Genomic DNA, 23,026 nt, shown 5'->3' with positions numbered 1-23,026 from the left:
ATTTGCGTTTGCAAAAAATACAGAATGATGCTCTTTGCCTTTGACATGGCTAATTAGTTTAATAACTTCAAAATGATCTTATCCCTGTGCAAATGTGCAAGAAAATAGAACATGCTGCTTTTTTTGTGCATCCGAAATCTATGGGTTCTACTTTCTGTTTATTGCATATGCGCAAATATGCTCGTGTTAATCTGACCTCAGTCACAATTAAGCGAACTAACTATCCCATTAATAACTAAAGAGAGGAGGTTGCAAACTGTAAACCCGGACGGTCTATGTACTGCAAGAAAGAATTAAGGATTTTGATTATTTTCTTACAAGTAGGACCCTAATTACTTGTAACAGTCTTCTCTTTGCTGCTATATTATTCTTATGGTAATTCTAGGCTATAATTCTTTCCTTCGATACACTTTGTAAGCTCTTCTGTGGACATGTTTGTCCCCGGTGTAATATGTTTATATATAACCTCGTTTATATTACAGAGATTATTATTAGCATGCAAGTAAAACATGTAAATGGCTTTTTAAATAGAGCAAAGCAATCTGGGAGCAGATTTCCCAGTTCTGAGTCTGCATTGTTATTTCTGGTGTGTGATTTCTCTCTCTGTAATGTTCCTGTGTGCTATAAATTCAGGACATCGCTAGAGGCATCACTCATATTTTATAGGATGAGACAACCGGAGCTGGGTCTTCCCTCTGAAAACCTATTTTTATTTGGCTGTGTTGATGCCGCAGGGCAATAGGCTGGGAAAAGAGAGGAGAGATGGCTTTAGGAAAGCTGAGTACAGAGGAGTCTTAATACTCTCCAGTTGTTTTCGAATTAAAGAACAGTACTGCTTTCCAGTGATTCTGATAGCATTCTCATTCTGAAATGTGGCCTGCGTTCAGCGAGAGCTCCCTGCCTTCCCTGGAGAATCCCATCACACTTGTTTTTTTATATCATTTAAATCCTTTCAGGCTTATCTCAGATTCATAGAAATTGAAAATACAGAAGAGCACATATGTACTAAAGATGACCGTAGATGTAGATGCCACTGACTTAATTGTAATCCTCCATTAATTTGAAGCTACTATCCTTTTTTTCCTAGCCATTTTGGGCCCGGTGGGGTAGAAAGATTGAAAAAAAACAACTTGCCCCTCACTTGTTTCTGGTACTGGTGTATTATGTCGCCACCGAAAGTAAGGGGTGGCGACATAATACAGCTGTCAAAAAAGCTTTTCAAGCCCCCAGCTTCTGATTGGCTGGGGGCGTGTTTAATCCCCGATCTGACACGGCAGGGGAGAACGACAATGCTGCGAGCTGCGGCGCTGGAGGACAGCGGGCAGTGGCATTCTAAGACCGGGAACGGCGGTGGGGCCGGCAGAGGCACAGGCGTTCGAGGACAGCGTCGAGGTTTGGAGTGCCGGCAGAGGCGGCGGAGCAGTGCCCGAGGCTGGAAGCGGCGTTGTCTTCAATCCCCCACGGCAGAGGAACAGTGTGACGAGTGTGAGCGGCGGCAGAGGTGGCTGAGGTAGAGGGACAGCGCTGCTGAAGAGTGAGTGACCTGAGCAGACAGCCGCAACAAACTGCCCGCACGGACCAGTGAGGGAGCGAATGGACAGCTATAGTGTGTCTATTGCTTTTGTGCCTGGCCTGGCGGGTTAGGGTGAGGGTTCATTTTCCTACGAGGCTTAGATATGTAAGCCTAATAGAGAAACTAACCCTCACCCTAACCGTCCAGGGCAGGCACACAAGCAATACACACGCCCGCTAGGACATTGTATTCTTCAGCCTATCAGAAGCTAGGGGTATGCCAGGGGCATTTCTACATGCAAGCGCTGTCAAACTACTAGCTTCCGGTGGCGTCAAGATACACCAGTATCCTTGTTTCTCTGAGACACATTTTCCAACTCGTTGCTTCAGAGTGGGGTTAGAGGGGCACAGATTGCACAGCTTTTAACACCTCAGGGACTTATTTTCTCCAGCAACTGCTTTTGGCTCCTTGCATCACCCCTCTTCTTGTAAGTCACAGGTTAATTCTAGTTTGCAGCCTAAGTAGTCCTTCTTTTTATTTTTTCAAGACCAGTATGTTACTCGCTCGTTACAGTATATTGGTTATTTTTGCACTGCACATTTCTGGGACCCCCACGTCTCAGAATAATAGGAGCTTTGTGATGGCCATTTGATGATCCTATACAGCCAAAGAGACCTACAAGTAAAACTAAGTACACCTGCTTTAAATTCTACAATTTTACATACTAGGATATAGTAAAAAAAAAACAAAAAAAACCATCTGGTCCTTTTGAAGTTCTTAAAATGAGGTAAATACAACTTCAGATGAACAGGAACACATGAAAAATTACAGTGTTTGAAAAATGAAGTACACCTTAAGTTCACTTACACTGATGTTTGTAAAAACATAGTGTTTTACAGCGTTTTTGAATGGCATTTTCAAACATGTTCACCACCGTTTTTAATAAACACCACTATTGAAGTGGGTGATGTGGTGTGTTAAAAATCGGTGAAATGCACTAAAATAGAGCAGGCAGCGTTCGAAAATCACTGTTAGAAACGCAAAGCTTGAACACTCGTCTTAGAATCCTAATTGAAATCAATGGAGACTCTTTCAGTGTTTAGTGTGGTGTTTGTTAAAAAAAAAGGCCTGTGTGAGAATGGCCTTACTGCTTCAACAACACTTCAGAGGGTAAGTATCCGTCTGGAGCTACTAATCAAATGTCCTTGTGTGGCCACCTTTATAAAAGCAGAAGTTATGGTATTTTGCTGTCCTGGAGCATTCAGGAGTGTTTTAACACAATGCCAAGGAGGAAAGACTTCAGTCATTGTCATAGAGAAGCAATATGGGAGCATTATGAGACCATTTCCAAACATTTTGAAGTCCATCATTCTGCAGTGAGAAATATTATTCAATATTTGAATATCTTCCCAGGAGTGAATGTCCCAGCAAATTCACCCCAAAATCAGACCATGCAATGCTCAGAAAAATTGCAAAACTCAAAAGCTACATCTCACACTCTAAAGACCTCTGTTAGTATGTTAAATGTTCAAATTCATGATAGTACAATTAGAAAAAAACTGAAAAAATATGGCTTGTTTGGAAGGGTTGCCAGGAGAAAGCCTCTTCTAAAAACAGGCTGGCCATAAGACTTCTGGAACAATGTCCTTTGGACAGAGAAGACCACAATGGAGATATCTGGGCTTAATGCCCAGAGCCATGTGTGGCGTAAACCAAACACAGCATATCAACACCATATACCAACTGCCGAGCATCATGGTGGAGGGGTGATGATTTGGGCTTGTTTTGTGGGCACAAGACCCAGGCATCTTGCAGTCATTGAGTCGACCCTAAACTCCTCTGTATACCAAAGTATTCTAGAGTCAAATGTGAGCCCATCTCTCCAAAAGCTAAAGCGTGGCTGAAACTGGGTCATGCAACAGGACAATGATCCCAAGCACAGCAGCAAATCTACCCAAGAATGGCTGGCAAAGAAAAGAATCAAGGCGCTGTAATGCTAGTAATGCTTTGGCAGGACGTTAAGAGAGCTGTGTATGTTTTGGTCCCCATCTATTTTCATTAGATTTGAGTGTTTTTCCTTTGAAAATGTAGGTTTCATTATTAGAGTGAAACTTGAAAAATGGGAATGGCACACTCGCATGTAGATGACAGATACAGCGGGGAGCAAACAAAACTGTGATTGTGAGATTATTTCTTTTGGAATCCAAGGTAATCAGAATTTCACCACCTGTCTCATTGAGGTATGTAGTGGCCGCTGAAACTCTTCAGTTGTCACTGTATGAATGTATAGGCGTCTATTAAGCCGCACTGTAACCACAGAACATGTTACTTATGTTACATGTATGATCTTTAAGCCTTTGCTAAATCCTTTACTGTAAGGTTTTGCTAGTGTTTACATTCTTTTTATGTATTCCTGTTCCTTTCCAGGGCAAAGCTGTGAGAGCTACAATTCTGGGCACGCTTGTTCTTGATGGGGAATCAGTCTACAGCTTGACAGCCAATCCAATCTTCTTACTTCTGGCCAGAGTAATCCTTGTGAACCTCAGGAACAAACTCACAGCATTCCAGGTAAGAAATGATCTGTGTCTCATGACGTGCTCAGCATGGACAATGTCTTGTCAGTTGTCTATTCAGAAGTTCAGGCCATATGCTCACATTTCCATGCTGCTGCTGTGGTTTGTTAAAAATACATTTTGTATCAAATATCTGAAAAAAGTAACTGTGTACAATGGATATAAAAAGTCTACATGTTACCCGTTATCTGTACATTGAAAAACAAACCTAAATCTTTTAGAGTAGAAAATAAAAAAAAAAGAAAACTGATATAATGTGGTTGCATAAGTGTTCACACCCTCTTATATTTGGGGATGTGGTTGTGCTCAGAATTAGCCAGTCACATTTAAACTCATGTTAAAGGGGTTGTCTCGTGAAATCAAGTGGGGTTCAGCACTTCTGTATGGCCATATTAATGCACTTTGTAATATACATCGTGCATTAATTATGAGCCATACAGAAGTTATTCACTTACCTGCTCCGTTGCTAGCGTCCCCGTCGCCATTGGATCCGTCTAAATTCGCTGTCTTCTTGTGTATTTAGACGCGCTTGCGCAGTCCGGTCTTCTCCCTGGTGAATGGGGCCGCTTGTGCCGGAGAGCTGGTCCTCGTAACTCCGCCCCGTCACGTGTGCCGATTCCAGCCAATCAGGAGGCTGGAATCGGCAATGGACCACACAGAGCCCACGGTGCACCATGGGAGAAGACCCGCGGTGCATCGTGGGTGAAGATCCCGGCGGCCATCTTGGTAAAGGAAGAAAGAAGTCGCCGCAGCGCGGGGATTCGGGTAAGTAATAAACTTTTTTTTTTTTAACCCATCCCTTGGGTTTGTCTCGCGCCGAACGGGGGGCCTATTGAATTTTAAAAAAAAACGTTTCGGCGTGAGACAACCCCTTTAAGTAGTAGTTAAAAGTCCACTGCCATTATTTATGAAGATTCTGATTTACCCCATATAAAGTTCAGCTCTTCTAGGAGGATTTTCCTGACATTTTCTTATTTAGTCTATAAAGAGCTTACAGAACATCAAAGTGATTTGATTTTTGAAAGTTATCAGTCAGGGGAAGGGGACCAAAAAATTCCAAGACATTACATAAACCATGGAAGACAGTGAAGATGTCATCGAGAAGTCGAATAAATTTGGCACAATACTGACATTAACAAGAACTGGACGTCCCTAAAAAATTTATGAAAAGTCCAGAAGAAATTTAGTCTGGGAGGCGGCCGAGAGCCCTACAGCAATATTAAAGGGGCTGCGGAAATGTCTGACAAGTACTGGTTGTATAGTGCATGTGACAACCATATCCCGTATTCTTCATATGTCACGGCTGTGGGGTTAGGGTGGCAAGACGGAAGCCTTTTATAAGAAAAGAAAAAAACCTCCAAGCCCTGCTGTGTTTTGCGCAAACCTACAGGGAATGAACAAAAATATTGAAACGCCATACGAAATGCATGGCTTAAATTACATGGGATTGTAAATCATATTTCACAATACTACCAGTAAATTTTAACTAGATCAATAAGACGTGTAGAGATCGATTTTAAGTGGAGGTAATATGACACAGATGCTGCTTGAGCAACAAGGTCCCATTGGTCAGGGGTTTGAGCCACTCAGCTGCTGTTACCAGCTGCCTCCTCAAACCACCCACAGCAGGGCAAGAGGTGAGGTAAACACAAATTTGTCAGGAAAGCTCTCAGCCGAGCAGGGGTTAAAAGGGCAGCTCAGTGCTAATAATTAAAATCCCATGTGAATTCCTCCTAATGGTCCGGGATCCATACATGTGTACTGCAGCGGAGTTAGTAGGTGGTGCTGTAGTTGTTGCGGGATGCAATGATCTGTATAACAGCGCCAACACGTGGTAAGTGTCATTTGTCGAGACAGCGTTCTGCACTCTTGTGAGAAAATCGGGGCAGAGCTGATGGAGCCCATATGGTGGTGCCTCTGTAACAAAGGTAGCTGAGGTTTTTGCTGTATCACGAAGCATAGTATCCAAGATTATGACCGCGTACAGTTGGACTGCAACAAACCACATCCGACAAACCCCAGCGTATACAGAAATGTGTGTTGAGTGGCAGAGACAGATGATGATTGCATAGGGTTGTGATGAAAAAGAAGCAGATTACAGCTTTGATGTTTCCATATGTTTGTCCATCCTTGAACATCAACTCTGCCAAAAGTATGTGGGAGAATGTGTTATGGTCTGATGAGTCAAGGTTGGACTTTTTGGCCATAATTAGAAAAGGTATGTTTGGTGCAACGCCAACACTGCGCATCACCAGAAGACCAACAGACCCACAGGGAAGATGGCAGGGGCACCATTATGTTTTGAGGCTGTTTTTCTGCTGCTGGAACTTTAGTCAAGGTGGGGGGAACCAGGAACTGTTCCAAATATCAGTGCTTTTGGCACAAAACCTTCAGGCCTCTGCTAAATAGCTGAAGATGAGAAATTTCACTTTTCAGCACAAGAACGACCCAAAGCAGACCTCCAAATCAACAAAAGAATTGCTTGCCAGAGTATAAAAGTTTGGGAATGGCCCAGCTATAGCCGAGACCTGGATCCCATGAAGATGGGTGACCTGAAGAGGGCGTTACACACAAGATGCCCTTGAAATCTGAGCAATTTAGAATGCTTTTGCGAGGAAAAGTGGACAAGGATTGCCAAGTCAAGATGTGCCATGATGATGGACATCTACCCAAAAAGACTGACTACTGTCATAAAGTCAAAGTGTACATCCACAAAGTATTAGTTTCTATGTACTGCTACATGGTTGAATTCCATAGTGGATTTACTGCGGGTTTGTTTCAAGATCTGCGGCAGTATTTTACTGGACTCGCCCAGAAAAAACTCTAAGTAAAGTGGAAATAGAATATGTTAAAATTACTGTATTAATACTTTTTACTCCTACTTTGTCAAAACTGGTTTATACTGTTTATACTTGTACTATTACGCAGGAAAGTACCATAAATGCATCTTTCAGCCACTGATGTTACTCAGAGTTTCCCTAAGGATACGTAACTGTGACATTTTTCGATCATTGTGGCGTTATAAGTAGTGTATGGCTGCACCCATTAGGACGAGTTACACAGGAAGAATTTAGTACAGCCCATTTAACAGGGAAGCAATGTCTTGCTTTTACTTTAAGATGAAAAAAAATTCTGCACAGACTGTGCGTCAGACGAGCCCAGTTCTTGGAGATGAAAGGCTTCCATTTGCATTCGTCTGTTCACAAACCAGTCATTTGTACCAAACGGCAGAGAAATGATCTTTATATAATGTGAAAAAGGCTCCCTTGCCCAGGTGCGAAGCCTCAGCTCAGCCTGGCAAATTCTGTGTTTGAAATGCCACTAACGGTGATTTTCTCTTCTAAATATTTGTTGCAAACTATTGTAGTAACTTTCTAGAAAGGATTTTTAACAGATGAAAAATGAAGATTTTTGATGCGTTTAAGAAGCCTGATTCACGCAGACTAAAAATCCCTCTCGGAAAAATCTGAAGCAACTTCACCAAGGCAAAGCCTTAGACACCTGCAGCAGATTTAAATTTATAGTCGCCGTGGATCTGCACGCGGATTAGCTGCATTCAGTGGAGCTAATTTGCGTGTAGATTTCCTAATGCAGATTCCATATCAAGAGTTAACCTGTCCATGGTTTTCTTTCCGTGCTTCAGATTTCAAATCCACAGATTCGCATTGAAGTCAATGACATACTAAATTAGCGCATATTCCAACAAGGAGTGTATTCTATTTACCCATATGTGATCATTAAACACAGTAAAAGTAGAAGTTTTTATAGCTGGGATATTACAAGGGTTTAAAGGGTTTCTGTCATTAGAAAAAAAATAAACACTTACCCATCCCTCCTCAGGCAGTCTTCTTACCGCATCTTCTTCCCACCAATCGTCCTCTGGATCCTCCAGTCCCTGGGTCATCTCATTGCAAACTGCCTGGATCCTCTTCTTCCTGTGACGTTACGTACGTTGCCAGCATTCTGCTTCCTGAAGGTCAATGTTTGCTACATCACTAGTGACGTAGCGTTCACTGCAAAGCAGGAAATGTTGAATCCTATGCCAGGCTATTGCGCAACTGCACATGTGCGCCTGTTGCTGCGCGTATTCATATACCATAGCCGCGAGACATCGCACATGCGCAGTCTCGGAAATAGCCCATCATAGGATTCAGCATTCCATGCTAGGCACTGAACGTTACATCACTAGTGACTGGGTGCACTGACCTATAGGAAGCAGAATGCCTGCAAATGTATGTTACATCATAGGAAGAGGAGGATGCGGCCGGCTGGAGGTGAAGTGACCCGGGTGTCTGGAAGAGCTAGGAGAAGATGCGTTAAGAAGATTGACGGGGAAGAATAGGTAAGTATTGAATTTTTTTCAAAACCCATTTAAAGGGAACCTATCATGTCCTCACGACACTATAAGCTAAGTTATGGTGCTCTCAGGTGAGGTGACGAAGTTGGGTGATGTATTTTTTGTACTCCCCTTCTGCTTCGATCCAGCTATGTTCCCTTCTGAAGTCGGCTCGTGGCACAAAAATCTGACCCTTTTGTGCACATGCGGACTTAAAACCCAATAAGCCTCTCTCACACAGTGGTTTTTGTACAGCATTTAGCACTGACTTTATAGCGCTGCGCTAAGTGCTGTACAACACTCCCATTCATTGCAATAGGGCTGTTCACACAAGTGTCAAAATGCAGTGTCTTCAACAGCGATGCATGTGCTATCCTTGGCTGTCTTCAGCCCTGCGTCGTCAATTGAAATGACTGGGCAGCGGTTTCAGCGCTGCTGAAAACGTGACACAACTTGGTACCACGTTTTGGCAGCACTAAATGCAAGTACTAGCTGCACTACCTAAAAAAAATATAGAACACTCGACTAGCTGGCGCTGTCTGGGTCCCTGCTGCTGCTCTCCAGAGCTCTGGGCACTTGTCAAGCCGACAAAGCATCTATTGCTAGTGACGGGGATTGAAATCCCTGCCTTCCAGCGAGTGATTGGTTCAGGAGCGCTGGCTCCGCCAACCGGAGCCAGCGCTCGATGCACCAATCACAGCCATTCAATGTCACCAGCAAAAGATCCACTTTTGGCAATGACAAGTGCCTGGAGTTTCAGAGAGCAGCAAGAGGCACCCAGGTGGCACCAGCTAGGCGAGTATTGCTGATTTTTTTTTTTCAGCATCCTTAGAACATTGGAATAAGGTTCCAAGATTGGAATACCCCTTTTACACAATTGTCAAACCTGAATCTTTCCAAATACTATTGTCTAAAATGGACTGTACCTACATAATGGTCTCATGTAGCTGCTATTTCCATTATTGAGTTTATGAGAAAGTATATAGCCAATATTTTACCAGCACAATAATATCAACCCAGAATTGCCGACAATACTGTATTAGCCATATAGAATCAGTAAAATTGTTGCAATCACATAGAAGTGCCCACAATGTAGATACTGCTACGACAATGCCAATAAAAAAATGCTTTTGCCTTTACAAGCTGGAGCCAGGCGTAAAGAATGCCCCATTGCTGCCTTGTGAGTCGATTAGCACATCTCAGGCCGTACTTTTAATGGACCAGCACACACAGTCTGACATTAAAGTTTACTTCCAGTGATATAGAAAAAATGATTATCGTGCAAAAACTGCGCAAAATAATCATTTTGGAGGTCTGCTCTGTGTATTGCACCCATGTCTCTGCTCATCAGGCATTATCTTGAGGCTGAGATTTTTTTACTTTCAGTGTCACATTAAAGGGGTTGTCCCGCGCCGAAACAGGGTTTTTTTTTTTTTCAACCCCCCCCCCCCCCCCTGTTCGGCGCGAGACAATCCCGATGCAGGGACCTAAAGAAAGCTTACCGGAGCGCTTACCTGAATCCCCGCGCTCCGGTGACTTCTATACTTACCGGTGAAGATGGCCACCGGGATCCTCTTCCTCCGTGGACCGCAGCTCTTCTGTGCGGTCCATTGCCGATTCCAGCCTCCTGATTGGCTGGAATCGGCACGTGACGGGGCGGAGCTACACGGAGCCGGCATCCTGCACGAGAGGCTCCATTGAAGAAAGCAGAAGACCCGGACTGCGCAAGCGCGGCTAATTTGGCCATCAGAGGTCGAAAATTAGTCCGAAACCATGGAGACGAGGACGCCAGCAACGGAGCAGGTAAGTATAAAACTTTTTATAACTTCTGTATGGCTCATAATTAATGCACAATGTATATTACAAAGTGCATTAATATGGCCATACAGAAGTGTATAGACCCACTTGCTGCCGCGGGACAACCCCTTTAATCCCAATGATGCAACAGCACAGCATTAGCTGAGGTTGTACCATTCTGCCTACTGGGGAAACAGTTTAATCATCATTACCTTCTGTATTCATCTATATGAGCTACAGACCATAAGTATCCAGTCAAGAGGGCGAGCTGTGATCTCCTCTATTATAACTGTGTGACCGGAGCTGTGCGATCATCATCAGTAACTGTGATAGGAGTGTCTGTGCCCCTTCTGGACCGTTTCTGTGGTAGATCCATGTAACAGCATCACACACACTTAGAATCTGATTAGAAAATAAGGCCATAACCCCAAGTGAATGTGAGCTGGTGAAAACTGAGATCACATGGCCATCTGAGAAGAAATAGGCTGGGAGATTCAGGCAGAAATAACTAACCAAGGTGACACTAGCTTTTATATATATATATATATATATATATATATATATATATATATATATATGTGTGTGTGTGTGTACTGGAGGGATCACTGCATAATGGATGAATTTAAAAATAATCACCGGAGTGGCCCTTTAATATTTACACACTGAGTTGTGCTTTAAAACTGGTCTAGTCATTATCCCTGAGATTGGCCGATATTTAGCATTTTGAGTTCACACCGGCTACCAGAGGCCGCACAGTAAAGCGGCAGCATAGAGTCGGAGTGATCTTGATAGTCCATCATATTAAATTCCTGTCACTTGTCCCTTCCGTCATGCCATGTCGGAGTAGTAACACCGCACCGTGTAATATGCTTTTGTTGTGGCAATGTTCTCGGGGGTGTTGACCTGCTTTAAGTAAAGTATGTCAGCTTGTAATTTTGTGATTTTCTCTTCAAACCAAAATCCCTCTGTCTACTGCCATTGGAGTACTCCAGGAGAATACAAATGATTGTCTGCTCATATTGAGCATTTCATACTACTTTAATTTTCTGCTCATGACTATGTGGCCTTAGGCAAGTCTAAAAAATAATAAAAGAAAGCGAATATTCCAAAGAATATAAAAGATTCTGTGCTATTTAAAGTGTAAATTGCATTTTGGCAATGTTGGTCTTTGTACAGTAGCGGTTGGATGTCTTGAAATTGTGATACGCTGTTTAAATTATGCAGATAGAAAAAAAGACTGTAATCGAATGGATTTTACTTGGTTATAGGCTAATATATAGTTTGCTTATTCACACACAATTTATAGACCTTTTTTTGACATGATGATTTTTTTATCCGTTAAATGAAAGTACGTGTTTCGCTTACAATATTTTTGTAGAGTAACTAAAGGCAGATCTATCTGTCTGTCTATCTAATCTATCTGTCTGTCTGTCTGTTGTAGATTGGTACTAATATACCTAATGATGAATATCTGCCCTCTTCCTGATTAGAAGGCCTAAGGCCTGTGCATGCACCGAAGAATCACACTGAAACCTGCTGTTCAGCTAAATGAAACTTTAGTCTAATCTAGCTGCATTGGGTTTTATAGACAATATGCAGTTAGTACGTCATAAAGTACGAATCTGTAGCTGATTGGTTATTGCCCTTATATGAGTTTCTTCCATCAGGAGGTGAGATCTTATCTCGAAATTCCTGGACGAAGAATGCGCCATATTGAATAAAATGTTAAAGACGCGGTGGGAGGGGGTGAGGAGAGAGTAGTTAGTCAGCACTTTCAGGCAGGAAACTGTATTAGTGTAGAGGAGAGGCACATACTTGCAATAGGCATTTTACTTGGTGTATTACAATCCGTTACCTTTCTTTCTGCTGCACTTTTGTTTCCACGTTCCGAAACTGAATACAGATGGATCCTTTTTTTATTGCATTGTACTCATTGGGAGGTGGATGAAACTTGAAGACAATCTGTTTTCCATTTCCAGTTTCTGCATGGTGGTCGTTCCTAAATGAATGTGGCTCAGTGGTTAGCACTGTTGCTTTGCAATGCAGGGGTCCTAGGTTCACATTTTTTTAAGGGCAGCATCAACTTTGAGACACTCAATATAGCAATCACCTTTAGTCTGATTTTAACCTACAATGCCAGCATTGCAGGGCAGCAGTGCTAACAACTGAGCCACAACACTTATTTTATTGCCAGAGAAGTAGAAGAGTAAGAAGAATAAACACAAGAGAACATAAAAACCCAATACAGACATAACCCATAGTCAGACTTGAATCTACAATTCCAGGTCTGCAATGATTGAGCTACCATACTTGAGAAGAAAGAAAAGAATAAATATAATGAGAACATACCTCTATGCAGATGTTGCCCATAATCAGACGTGAACCTAGAACCCCAGTGTTACAAGACAACACAGCTAGCTACTTGAGCCATCAAGGTTTTTCCTCCTCCTGCTTCTCCCCTCTAAGAAAGAAGGAGAAACACAATGAGAACATACAACTTCCAGGCAGATGTTATCCATAGTCATACATGAACCAAGAACCATGGTGCTAGAAGGCAACAGTGATAGCCACTTAGCCATGAAGCTTCTTTCTACTCCCCCTTTACTCTATTCTTCTCCTCCTCTGGAGGAGGCGAAAAAGGGAGGGTGGATTATTCATTACCATGAACTCCTTGCGGCGCTGGAGTCCTAGGTTCAAATTTAACCAAAGACAACATTGCATGGACTGTGTATGTTCTCCCTGTGTTTCTTGTTCTCCTCCTCCAGAGAATAATGAAGGAAGAACAAGCATGGTGGTTCAGTTCTGAGCACTGTTGTCTTGTAGTGCTGGAATTGATTCAGGTCTGACAATGAGTGATGGTTGCATTGACCTTTTATGTTTGTTCTTCTTGCTCTTTTATTTTTTTGAAAGAACAGATATGGCTCAGTTATTAGCACTAATGGCTGTATGACATTTTTCAAAGTTGATGTTGCTCTTGGTGAGATTTGAACCTAGAACCCAAGCATTGCATTGAAGTACCACCACACTGAAAAAATGGATGTAATCAGAAAGCATACAGATGCTGTAGATTTCACTTGCATTTTCTCATATGTTTTTAATAAAACCGGATCAGTCAAAAAAAACAAGTATATTTTTGAATTTATGTTTTAATGCAATGAATCAATCAGTATATCCAATTAGTCGTGTCTGACTCTTGGTGACTCTATAGGTGAACATTCTCCATGCTTTCCTGTCAAGCACCGCTTCTTTTAACTGCTTGATGCACATATTGTATCCATTTTGCTAGTGCCGAGCCAGCATGGTGTTTGTCGGCCCTTTCTTCTGGTTTCACTGGTCATCTCCAACATTATTGACTTCTCTAGCGAGTTTGTATGCGTGACGTGGCCGAAGTAAGTCAGTCGCAGTCTAGTGACTTTAGCTTCTAGCAATGTCCCTGGTTTTATGCGATTCAACACGTCTCTGTTTTTTACCCCGGCTATCCATGGTATTCTTAATAATTTCCGCCAGCACCACATTTCGAATGCATCGATTCTCCTTCTATTGGCCTTTCTTAGTTTCCAACTCTCTGAACCATGCATCATCATAGGAAATGCAATGGCTCTAACAAACCTGCTTTTGGTAGTTAGTGATATCTTTGCTCTTCCAGATCTTCATGCCACCCATTGCAGATCGGCCCAATGCGATCCTACGTTTGATTTCTGGGGTGAATCGCAATCGATTTTTGATCCAATGAAGATGAACTGATTCAATATTTTCGTTGTTAATGTAGTTGATGGGGCACATGTATGTACCATCTCTTGACATGTGTTGACAAGTACAGTTTTAAGTCCATATAGGAACATAGATTTTATATTTACAAGTATCTACTTTTTGTTCTCTTACATTTTACACACTTTTGGTAATTATTAACTCATTCATCTACCCTTTCAGGTATTATCTTGGTGGACCCTACGGTGTGTGAACATTCACCAACAGCTTTTGGAAGAGCGTTCTCCTGAACTGTTCTCCATTGCACAAACCAGTATGGATGGTGGTAGGTACTGTTATATTACTGCGCACTTTTTATCCATATCATACCAGAGGACAATAACAATAGACGTTTTGTATGTATTTAAACTTTCACTAAACTTTGTGTAACTTTTTGATTTTAGAAAAATACAGACAAAAGGTTTGCCTGGGAAAAAAGAAAACAGCGATTTTATATTTAAGTGAATATATACTATATTTGCAACATTTAGTTTCAGAGAGGAACATCTGTGGATGCCTACTATCCAAAAACTATTAATTTAGTTCATCTTAAATTATTATATAGTAACCTCAATTTGGAGCTCAATTAAAGGAGTTTTTGCTCAGTTTTTTTATGTAAAAAAAAAAAAATCTTAAAGGGGTTTCCCACTTAAGGGATCACTAATGTTGTGGCCCTTTGCTTCATGTTCAATTTTTTTATGGATGTCATATGGTTGACCATTGACTATAATGGATCTACCATGTGACTTACAAAGCAGTACTTGAATGGCAGCTCCTGCCCTTTCAGCGCTCTAGAAAGGAAGTGTGCAGCTGCCTGCAGTTTTTTTCTTAACACAAAAAAGTTGCATTGTACATTGCACTTCCAATACAATGCCTGGTCTGGAGTTCCAGTATTATGCATGCTCATTGAGGGGACATTTTTGAGATGGCCGCAATTGCCTATCACGTGATCCTCATCGATGTGCATTAGTTTCTTATTTTCATATCTGGCTTCCCAGCAATGTTTTAAGTTATTAAAGGGCCACTAAAGTAAAAACAAATTTCCATCCCTGCACCCATCAATTGATTGTCTGTCATACTCTAGAAATCTCCTATATACAGGGTGTTTCAACCTTCCCATTGTAAAAATTACAGTTGAATTCAAGATGATGGTATCCAACATGGCCGTCATTTTGTTGACAGGGTTCCCCCTTTTCCTGCAGTTTGTATGCAAAATTGAATCACTGTCTGTCAAACAGTTTTCATTCTGTAAAGGTATTTCCACACTGTTGAGACACCCTGTATATTGTACTCCCTTCCATGCAGTACAGCTTCATGTCTACTTATGAGAAACCATCGTTTTCTCCCTGCTTTCTCTTTTTCTATGCTAACATTCCCATGATGCATCAACACAGCATCATGTGAGCAACTAAAGCCAGTACCATCTCTGGCTACTGGGAGAACACTGTAAATATGATTGTCTATATTATCATAAATATGTGTAAAGATCAGAAGCATAAACCCAGGGAGGATAAACTGTGATCTCTCCTCTATAATTTCTGTGTGACAGGAGTCTCTAATCATCACCAGTAACCGTGATAGGAGTTTGTCTTCCTCTGTAAGGCACTTGTGTGGTATTCCATGTAATATATAATTTACTGTGAGACTACTTACATGATGAATGGAAGTTTTTCACTGGAGTGGCCCTTTAAATAGGAAACTAGCAAAAAAGGCATAAATGAACAAGTGAATATGTTTTATGAACAAACTATCTAAATTTCTGAATTGCTAACTTGTATATTTGCGCCTTTAGCTGTTTACTTAAAGGCCACTTGAAGATAATATCTAGAGGTGTCTCAAAATTCCTTATTTATATTGAGAGCTGGAATTTCTGTACTTGTCTGATATGTGGTGAATGATGGGACTGTCTTTTTTTGATGTTGATAAAAAAGGTAGTATTCTGAATACTAATTATAATGTGATAAGGTGAGGTAGCGGCACTTATTGCAGTGATTTCCGTTTTATATCAGTCTATGCAAAGTAAGAAAAAATCTGTATGGATGTTTGACAATAAAAATATATATGTATATATGCAATATTTCTCGTCTGTGTTATTGAGGAACACAGCAAGACTTAAAGGGGTTGTCCCGCGGCAGCAAGTGGGTCTATACACTTCTGTATGGCCATAATAATGCACTTTGTAATATACATTGTGCATTAATTATGAGCCATACAGAAGTTATAAAAAGTTTTTTACTTACCTGCTCCGTTGCTAGCGTCCTCGTTCCCATGGAGCCGACTAATTTTCGCCCTCCGATGGCCAAATTAGCCGCGCTTGCGCAGTCCGGGTCTTCTGCAGTCTTCTATGGAGCCGCTCGTGCAGAATGCAGGCTCCGTGTAGCTCCGCCCCGTGCCGATTCCAGCCAATCAGGAGGCTGGAATCGGCAATGGACTGCACAGAAGAGCTGAGGTCCACGGAGACAGAGGATCCCGGCGGCCATCTTCAGCGGTAAGTATTGAAGTCACCGGAGCGCGGGCATTAAGGTAAGCGCTCCGGTAAGCTTTCTTTACCTCCCTGCATCGGGGTTGTCTCGCGCCGACCGGGGGGGGGGTTGAAAAAAAAAAAACCCCGTTTCGGCGCGGGACAACCCCTTTAAGTATAGCCCCTACCACTAGTAAGTGGACACTAAGGCCTCATGTCCTCGGGCGGTTCGGATTCCGCATGCGGGAGCCCTCAGCAGAATCCGACCCTGCTCACAGCTGTCAACCTTGCATACCTGCCCAGGTCTTCTTTTTTTCTGTACTGTGAGTGTGTGCAGAAGCGCCGGCAGGTGCATATGCGCAGTACTTTTTGTTTTTTTTCCCCCCAAACTACTGCCTGCCCGTTGAATCCGCTGGAAATTGTGGACGAGTTGTGGATCAGACGTCTTCCATTGACTTCAACGGATGCGGTCCATGTGGGAACCGCACTGAAATGGAGCATGCTGCTATTTGTTTTCTGCATGCGGAATCCAGAAAGAAAATCCGCATGTGTAAATAAAAGTGCGGACACCCATGGTTCCCCATGGCGGCTTGAACTGCGGATCTTCTGCAATTCAAATCTGCCTTTGGATATTGGGCCTTAGAAAAGAAAGAACTAGTCTCTCCTACCAGCTATACCGCTTCTGCAGGCATTGAGCTAAATCAGTTTTAGGTTAGTGTCCATAAGAGGTAGACCTTCCTGCTCTACAGGCCTTCTCTGCTTTTGTTATTTTTTAGAGATGAGCGAACGTACTCGTTCGAGTATTAGTGTGTTTGAGATGCTCTTTACTCGAGGCGAGCACCACGCGATGTTCGAGTTACTTTCACTTTCATCTCTGAGACGTTAGCGCGCTTTTCTGGCCAATAGAAAGACAGGGAAGGCATTACAACTTCCCCCTGCGACGTTCAAGCCCTATACCACCCCCCTGCAGTGAGTGGCTGGCCAGATCAGGTGTCACCCGAGTATATAAATCGGCCCCTCCCGCGGCTCGCCACAAATGCATTCTGACAGGGATCAGGGAAAGTGCTGCTGGTGCCGGAGCTGCTATAGGGAGAGCGTTAGGAGTGATTTTAGGCTTCAAGAACCCCAACGGTCCTTCTTAGGGCCACATCTGACCGTGTGCAGTACTGTTGAGGCTGCTTTTAGCAGTGTTGCACAATTATTTTTTTTTTGTATATCGGCCGTGCAGAGCATTGCGTCCGCAGTCTGCAGTCATTGTACAGAGTATAGGGCCAGTACTGGTGAGGCAAGGAAAGAGATATTTAGGCTATATAGGCAGTGGGCTTTTTCCAAAAAATTGGGGAAAAATACTATATTTTGGCTGCCTGTGACCGTCTTCAGTTTACTGCGTGTCTGCTGGGGGTAGTAGTCCTAATTAATATGCAGCTAAGCGTTACAGCAGGCTTGCGCAAAATTATTTCCTGGATCTGCTGTGCGTTCCGTAAGGGAAGTCAGCCTCCAACCACAGGCCAATAAGCAGCACATTTAATTACAGCGTTCTGGGGCGGAGCTTGCCGATGCCGGAGTGAGACGCGTCCCTGCCGGGTTCCCGCAGCAACCGCCGGCAAACACAGCCTACCGTGATCCAGACGGCACGAAAAGTCACCTGACAGCACCATGGGGAAGAGGAGAACAGCGGGGAAGACACAGGAGGCAGCGGAGGACGAGCCGCGGCGCATAGAACGCTTCTTCAGCGGCCGCGGACCGCCGGCTTCTGCATCCAAGATGGCGCCGGAACACGTGCACCCGAAGCACATGGAGCCCAGCGGAGACAGCGGGGGGACAAGCGGAGCAGAGGAAGCAGGAGCGCTGGCACCACTAGCACCACCAGGGACAGATAAGTGCAATGAAACACCGGGTGCGGGCTCCGGGGCTGACGGGGGGGACATTGTATCTTCCCCACGGACTGCCGCCATATCAGAGGGGGGCCCCGAACGCTCAGCCCAGCACAGCAGTGCACCACAGGGGGCAGACAAGGAATTCCCTGATGGGCACATGCACTCCCAGAACAAGGGATTGTGTGCAGCCCACACACATAACAAAGGGAGCCCAGACCACACCAAGGGCTCTGCTACACCACAACCCCCAGCAGAGAGTTACAGCCAGCCACAAAACCACAAGGGGGGCACAGATGCAAAACGAGCATTGCAGCAGCTAAGTAATCCAGGGGACACTCACACCTTGCCAGGTGGGAGTGGTAGTCGCCCACAACAAACACGCAGGAGCAGCGCCACAACAATAAAAAATACACCAGGCCGCCAGACTTCCCCAAGCGATTCCTCATCTGATGATGACTGGAATTGGAAAGAGCACTTGAGATCTCTCCCGACAAAAAGGGACTTCCAGAGGCTGGAGGCCTCACACAAAGAGGCGCTATCCCTTTTACATCAAGAGCTTAAACATGTGGGAAACCGCGTAGACGCGGTGGAGGAGACACAGGAAAAAGTCCTTTCCACACTTGATACTCACAGCCAAGTAATCAATGCGCAAGCCCTACAAATGGCAGACATATTGGCACATATCGATGATCTTGAGAACCGCCACAGGCGCAATAACTTACGGCTGAGAGGTTTATCCGAGGAGGTGTTACCCTCCCAACTAGAGGACTGGGCACGCAATTTCTTTAGCTCTCTACTAAAACGCAGCCCTGACCAACCGGTCGTAATCGATCGCATACACAGGACTCTAGGCCCCAAACCGGATGATCCTAATAGGCCACGGGATGTCGTATGCCGCATACACTATTTCAAAGAAAAGGAGGCCATCATGAAGTGCGCCCGCGACAGAAAGGACACTCTAACCCACAATGGGGTCCCTATAGCAATCTACTCAGATCTAGCAAGACGCACCCTGCAATTGCGCAGAGCCGTACGACCCCTGCTAGATGTCGTAAAAGCTAACAAAATCCTGTACCGGTGGGGTTACCCCTTCCAGCTCACGGCCACCAGGAATGGCAAGACAGGAACTTTTAAATCACCAGCTGACCTCCCTAGATTCCTAGGCACTCTGGAGCTCCCAATGGTGGCACTGCCGGATTGGCCCCACCTTCCATCACTACCCATATCTGGGCCCAGGGACACCTGGCACGAGGTGGGACCCCGGGGTCCTGGGCCCAGAAACCACACCAGCAAACCACAACGCTGATTGTCACACGACCAAAGTAGCTGATTCCTGGCGACTTGTTGCGAGCCGCTGATTCTAGACCTACAGCGCCGTCTGGACACGCCCACAGCGCTAAATATGCATGGTCATGAACCAGTAGACTGCAACGTTATTTGAAGGCCTGATGACTGGTTATGCGCACTACTATGTTATCATTGTTGTTATGTTACTACTGTTATCAAAGTTGCCTAAAGACACGAGCCATATGGTTGACCTCAGGGTTTGTCGGCGGGGATGGCGGGAGGCCCGGGCCATTTGGTTTCGGTGATCTCCCCTTCTCTCCGGGTTGACGTCACGACAGTGCCGTCTATAGCTGACCGATGGTCGGCTCCCCGCCAGCTAGACTAGGAATGTGTGACCTAGTCGACAGAATGTTCATTTTCTGTCACCCCACCCTTTATTCCCCTACTTTCTTCCCACTATTAATGTCTCCCTTTTCCTTTTTCTATCCCTCGTCCTGGTCCCGAGGCCCATGGACAGCAATAACACCTTGCTCAACCGTCAATATACCACCATGACAAACCTATCCTTTTGCACATTTAACGTCAGAGGCATAAACGCCCCGGCCAAAAGAGGCCAAGTTCTGTCCCATATGCATAAAAAGAAAATTATGATAGTCATGTTACAGGAGACGCACTATAGAAAAGACCACATTCCTAAGAGTAACAATAAATACTACACAAGCTGGTACCACAGTACACACCCAGATAAGAAAATCTGTGGCACGTCCATTGCAATTCATAAGAATCTCCCCCACAGAGTCCTGGCCTCTAGGGCGGATCCCGAGGGCAGATACATCTTTCTCAGAGTTGACCTAGGATGCCGCATAATAACGGTGGCTAACGTCTATCTCCCCAACACAGGTCAGATTGCCTTTGGATGTCGGGTTATGGGGGAACTGGACCAATTCGCAGAGGGATCGTACATAGTGCTGGGCGGCGACTTCAATCTGGTCTGGGACGCGGCTCTGGATACGTCGACGGGTAAGTCCAGTCTCTCCCCGGTGGCCCTGCGTAGGTTGCGGAGAAGATTATCCGAGCTTAAACTCGTTGATCTCTGGAGAACACTACACCCGGAGATCAAGGACTTTAGCCATCACTCCATCGCCCATAATAGTTATGGACGTTTGGACTATCTATTTGTCTCCCACGGCCTGTTGGACTGGAAACCTAGGTGCTCTATAGGTAACTTCATCTGGTCGGACCACGCGCCTGTATATGGGGCCCTATTGGGTGGGGAGGCGGTAAGGGGACTAAACACATGGAGACTGAATGACAACCTCCTGGGCGACCCTTGCTGCCTGCAGGAGATCAGACAAACAATAGAATCTTTTATAGAAACCCACAAAACGGACACAACCTCTCCAACCATCCAGTGGGAAGCCCTAAAATGCGTCCTGAGGGGGGTCTTTATCTCCCACGGGTCAAGACTTAAGAAGGATAAGGTAGCTAAACTGGCGAACTTGATATCCCAGCTGGAAAAAACGGAACAGGCCAATAAGACTAACGCATCCCCGTCTTTAAAAGCGGAGATATCAACACTACGCCAGCAAATTTTAGGGATTATGGACCAGACCTATCTGCATCTGAGGGATAGAGCGAAGGGAGGATATTATGAGTATAGCAATAAATGTAGCTCTTGGTTGGCTAGGGCGCTAAACCCGCGGGAAAGCCAGGCACATATTTTCTCAATGAACTCAGTAAACAAGGGCAAGGTCCACGCTACAAGCGACATTCTGGAATGTTTCAGAGAATACTATGGCGAGCTATACAACATTGGGGGGACAGTCGAAACAACCGCGATAGACCAATACCTACAAAAACATGCACCAACAATGATCCCAATAGAGAGACAGGAGCTACTAGAGGAAGACATGTTAGATCAAGAAATACTAACAGAAATTAAAAATTTGAAAATAGGGAAGAGCCCGGGGCCGGATGGCTTCACCCCTAGGTTCTACAAGACATGTGGGGACTTGGTGGTACCTCTCCTGGGCAGAGCCTTTAATGCAGTTTCTGAAAGATGCCCATTCCCGTAACAAGCCTTACAGGCGATCATTACAGTTATCCCAAAACCAGGTAAAGACCCCATGGCTTGCGGAAATTATCGCCCAATCTCTTTATTAAACGTTGACACCAAATTATTCGCTAAAACGATAGCCACGCGCTTACGTCCTATCGTCCCCGGATTAGTCCATAGAGATCAGGTAGGATTTGTAGCGGGACGAGAAGCTAGGGACAACACGATACGGACCCTAGCATTAATGGGGAGAGCACGAGAAGAAAATATCCCGCTCTGCCTCCTCTCGGTGGACGCCGAAAAGGCTTTCGACCGCGTAAACTGGAGGTTCCTAGAGGCTACGTTAAGGAAAGTCGGACTGGGCAATAGGGTGATTAACTGGATAATGGCCCTTTACAATAACCCAACAGCACAGATACGCGTCAACGGGAGGCTATCTAACCCAATTAACATAAAGAACGGAACGCGACAGGGCTGCCCGCTGTCCCCGACATTATACGCCCTGGTTATGGAATCACTGGCGAACGCCTTAAGGGAAAACAAGGAAATACTGGGTTACAAAACAACGAAGCAGGAGCATAAAGTCGCCTTGTTTGCTGATGATCTATTAGTATACATTACCAACCCCAACCGGGCATTGCCCGCTATCCTCAAGGAGTTTGATAGATATAGTCGGGTCAGCAATTTCAAGATCAACCTGAAAAAATCAGACATACTAAATATTACACTCCCGACGTCAGAAATCACGCGGCTTAAACACCTATTCCCCCTAAGCTGGCGAGAGGACAACATTAGATACCTGGGGGTGATACTCCCTACGGACCCCGGGAAGACCTATGACTTAAATTACGAACCTATATATTCTGCTATGATAAAAGACTTCGAGAGGTGGAGGCCAATGACTCTCTCGTGGTTTGGCAGGATTAGCGTCATTAAAATGAACTCCCTTCCTAAACTCCTGTATATATTTCAAACACTACCCATACAAGTTCCGAGGAATTTCTTTGTAAAACTGCAAAAGGCAGTGACACACTTCGTGTGGGGGGGAACTAAACCGCGCCTAAGCTACAGACTACTGACCCAACCAAAAAAAAGAGGCGGAACGGGTCTGCCGGACTTGCTACTCTATTATAGAGCTGCCATTTGCAGAACGGTGCTAGACGTCGTACATGAGGGGACAACTAAACGATGGGTAGAACTGGAGCAAGAGCTAGCGACAGGGAGGATCCGGGGACTTTTCTGGCTACGCGGCGGGCTAGGAAGGAGGGGCGTTAAAGTCTCCTCTTTTATAAGCTCTTTACTGAAAGCGTGGGACAGCTTCGCGGTGAGGGGTGGCCTGGTGAGAGTCCCCGGGCCCTGGACACCATTGAGAGGGAACC

At 44.4% G+C, this 23,026-nt stretch overlaps 1 protein-coding gene across 3 annotated transcripts in view; it reads left to right on the top strand.

Moving 5' to 3' along the window:
- The window catches only part of TTC27 (tetratricopeptide repeat domain 27), a 383,896-nt gene that overhangs the window by 53,130 nt on the left and 307,740 nt on the right, over positions 1–23,026 (top strand). For 2 of the 3 annotated variants that reach the window (XM_066595886.1, XM_066595885.1), the window contains exons 5-7: positions 3,941–4,081; positions 14,150–14,252; positions 20,492–20,611. In XM_066595886.1, coding sequence (XP_066451983.1) covers positions 3,941–4,081; positions 14,150–14,252; positions 20,492–20,611 — 364 coding nt within the window. The remainder of the gene's footprint in view (positions 1–3,940; positions 4,082–14,149; positions 14,253–20,491; positions 20,612–23,026) is intronic. The other variant, XM_066595887.1, reaches the window with a different exon arrangement.

Source organism: Eleutherodactylus coqui, chromosome 3 (assembly GCF_035609145.1).
Source record: "Eleutherodactylus coqui strain aEleCoq1 chromosome 3, aEleCoq1.hap1, whole genome shotgun sequence".
Lineage (NCBI taxonomy): Eukaryota > Metazoa > Chordata > Amphibia > Anura > Eleutherodactylidae > Eleutherodactylus > Eleutherodactylus coqui.
This window is presented reverse-complemented; position numbering and strand designations above follow the sequence as displayed.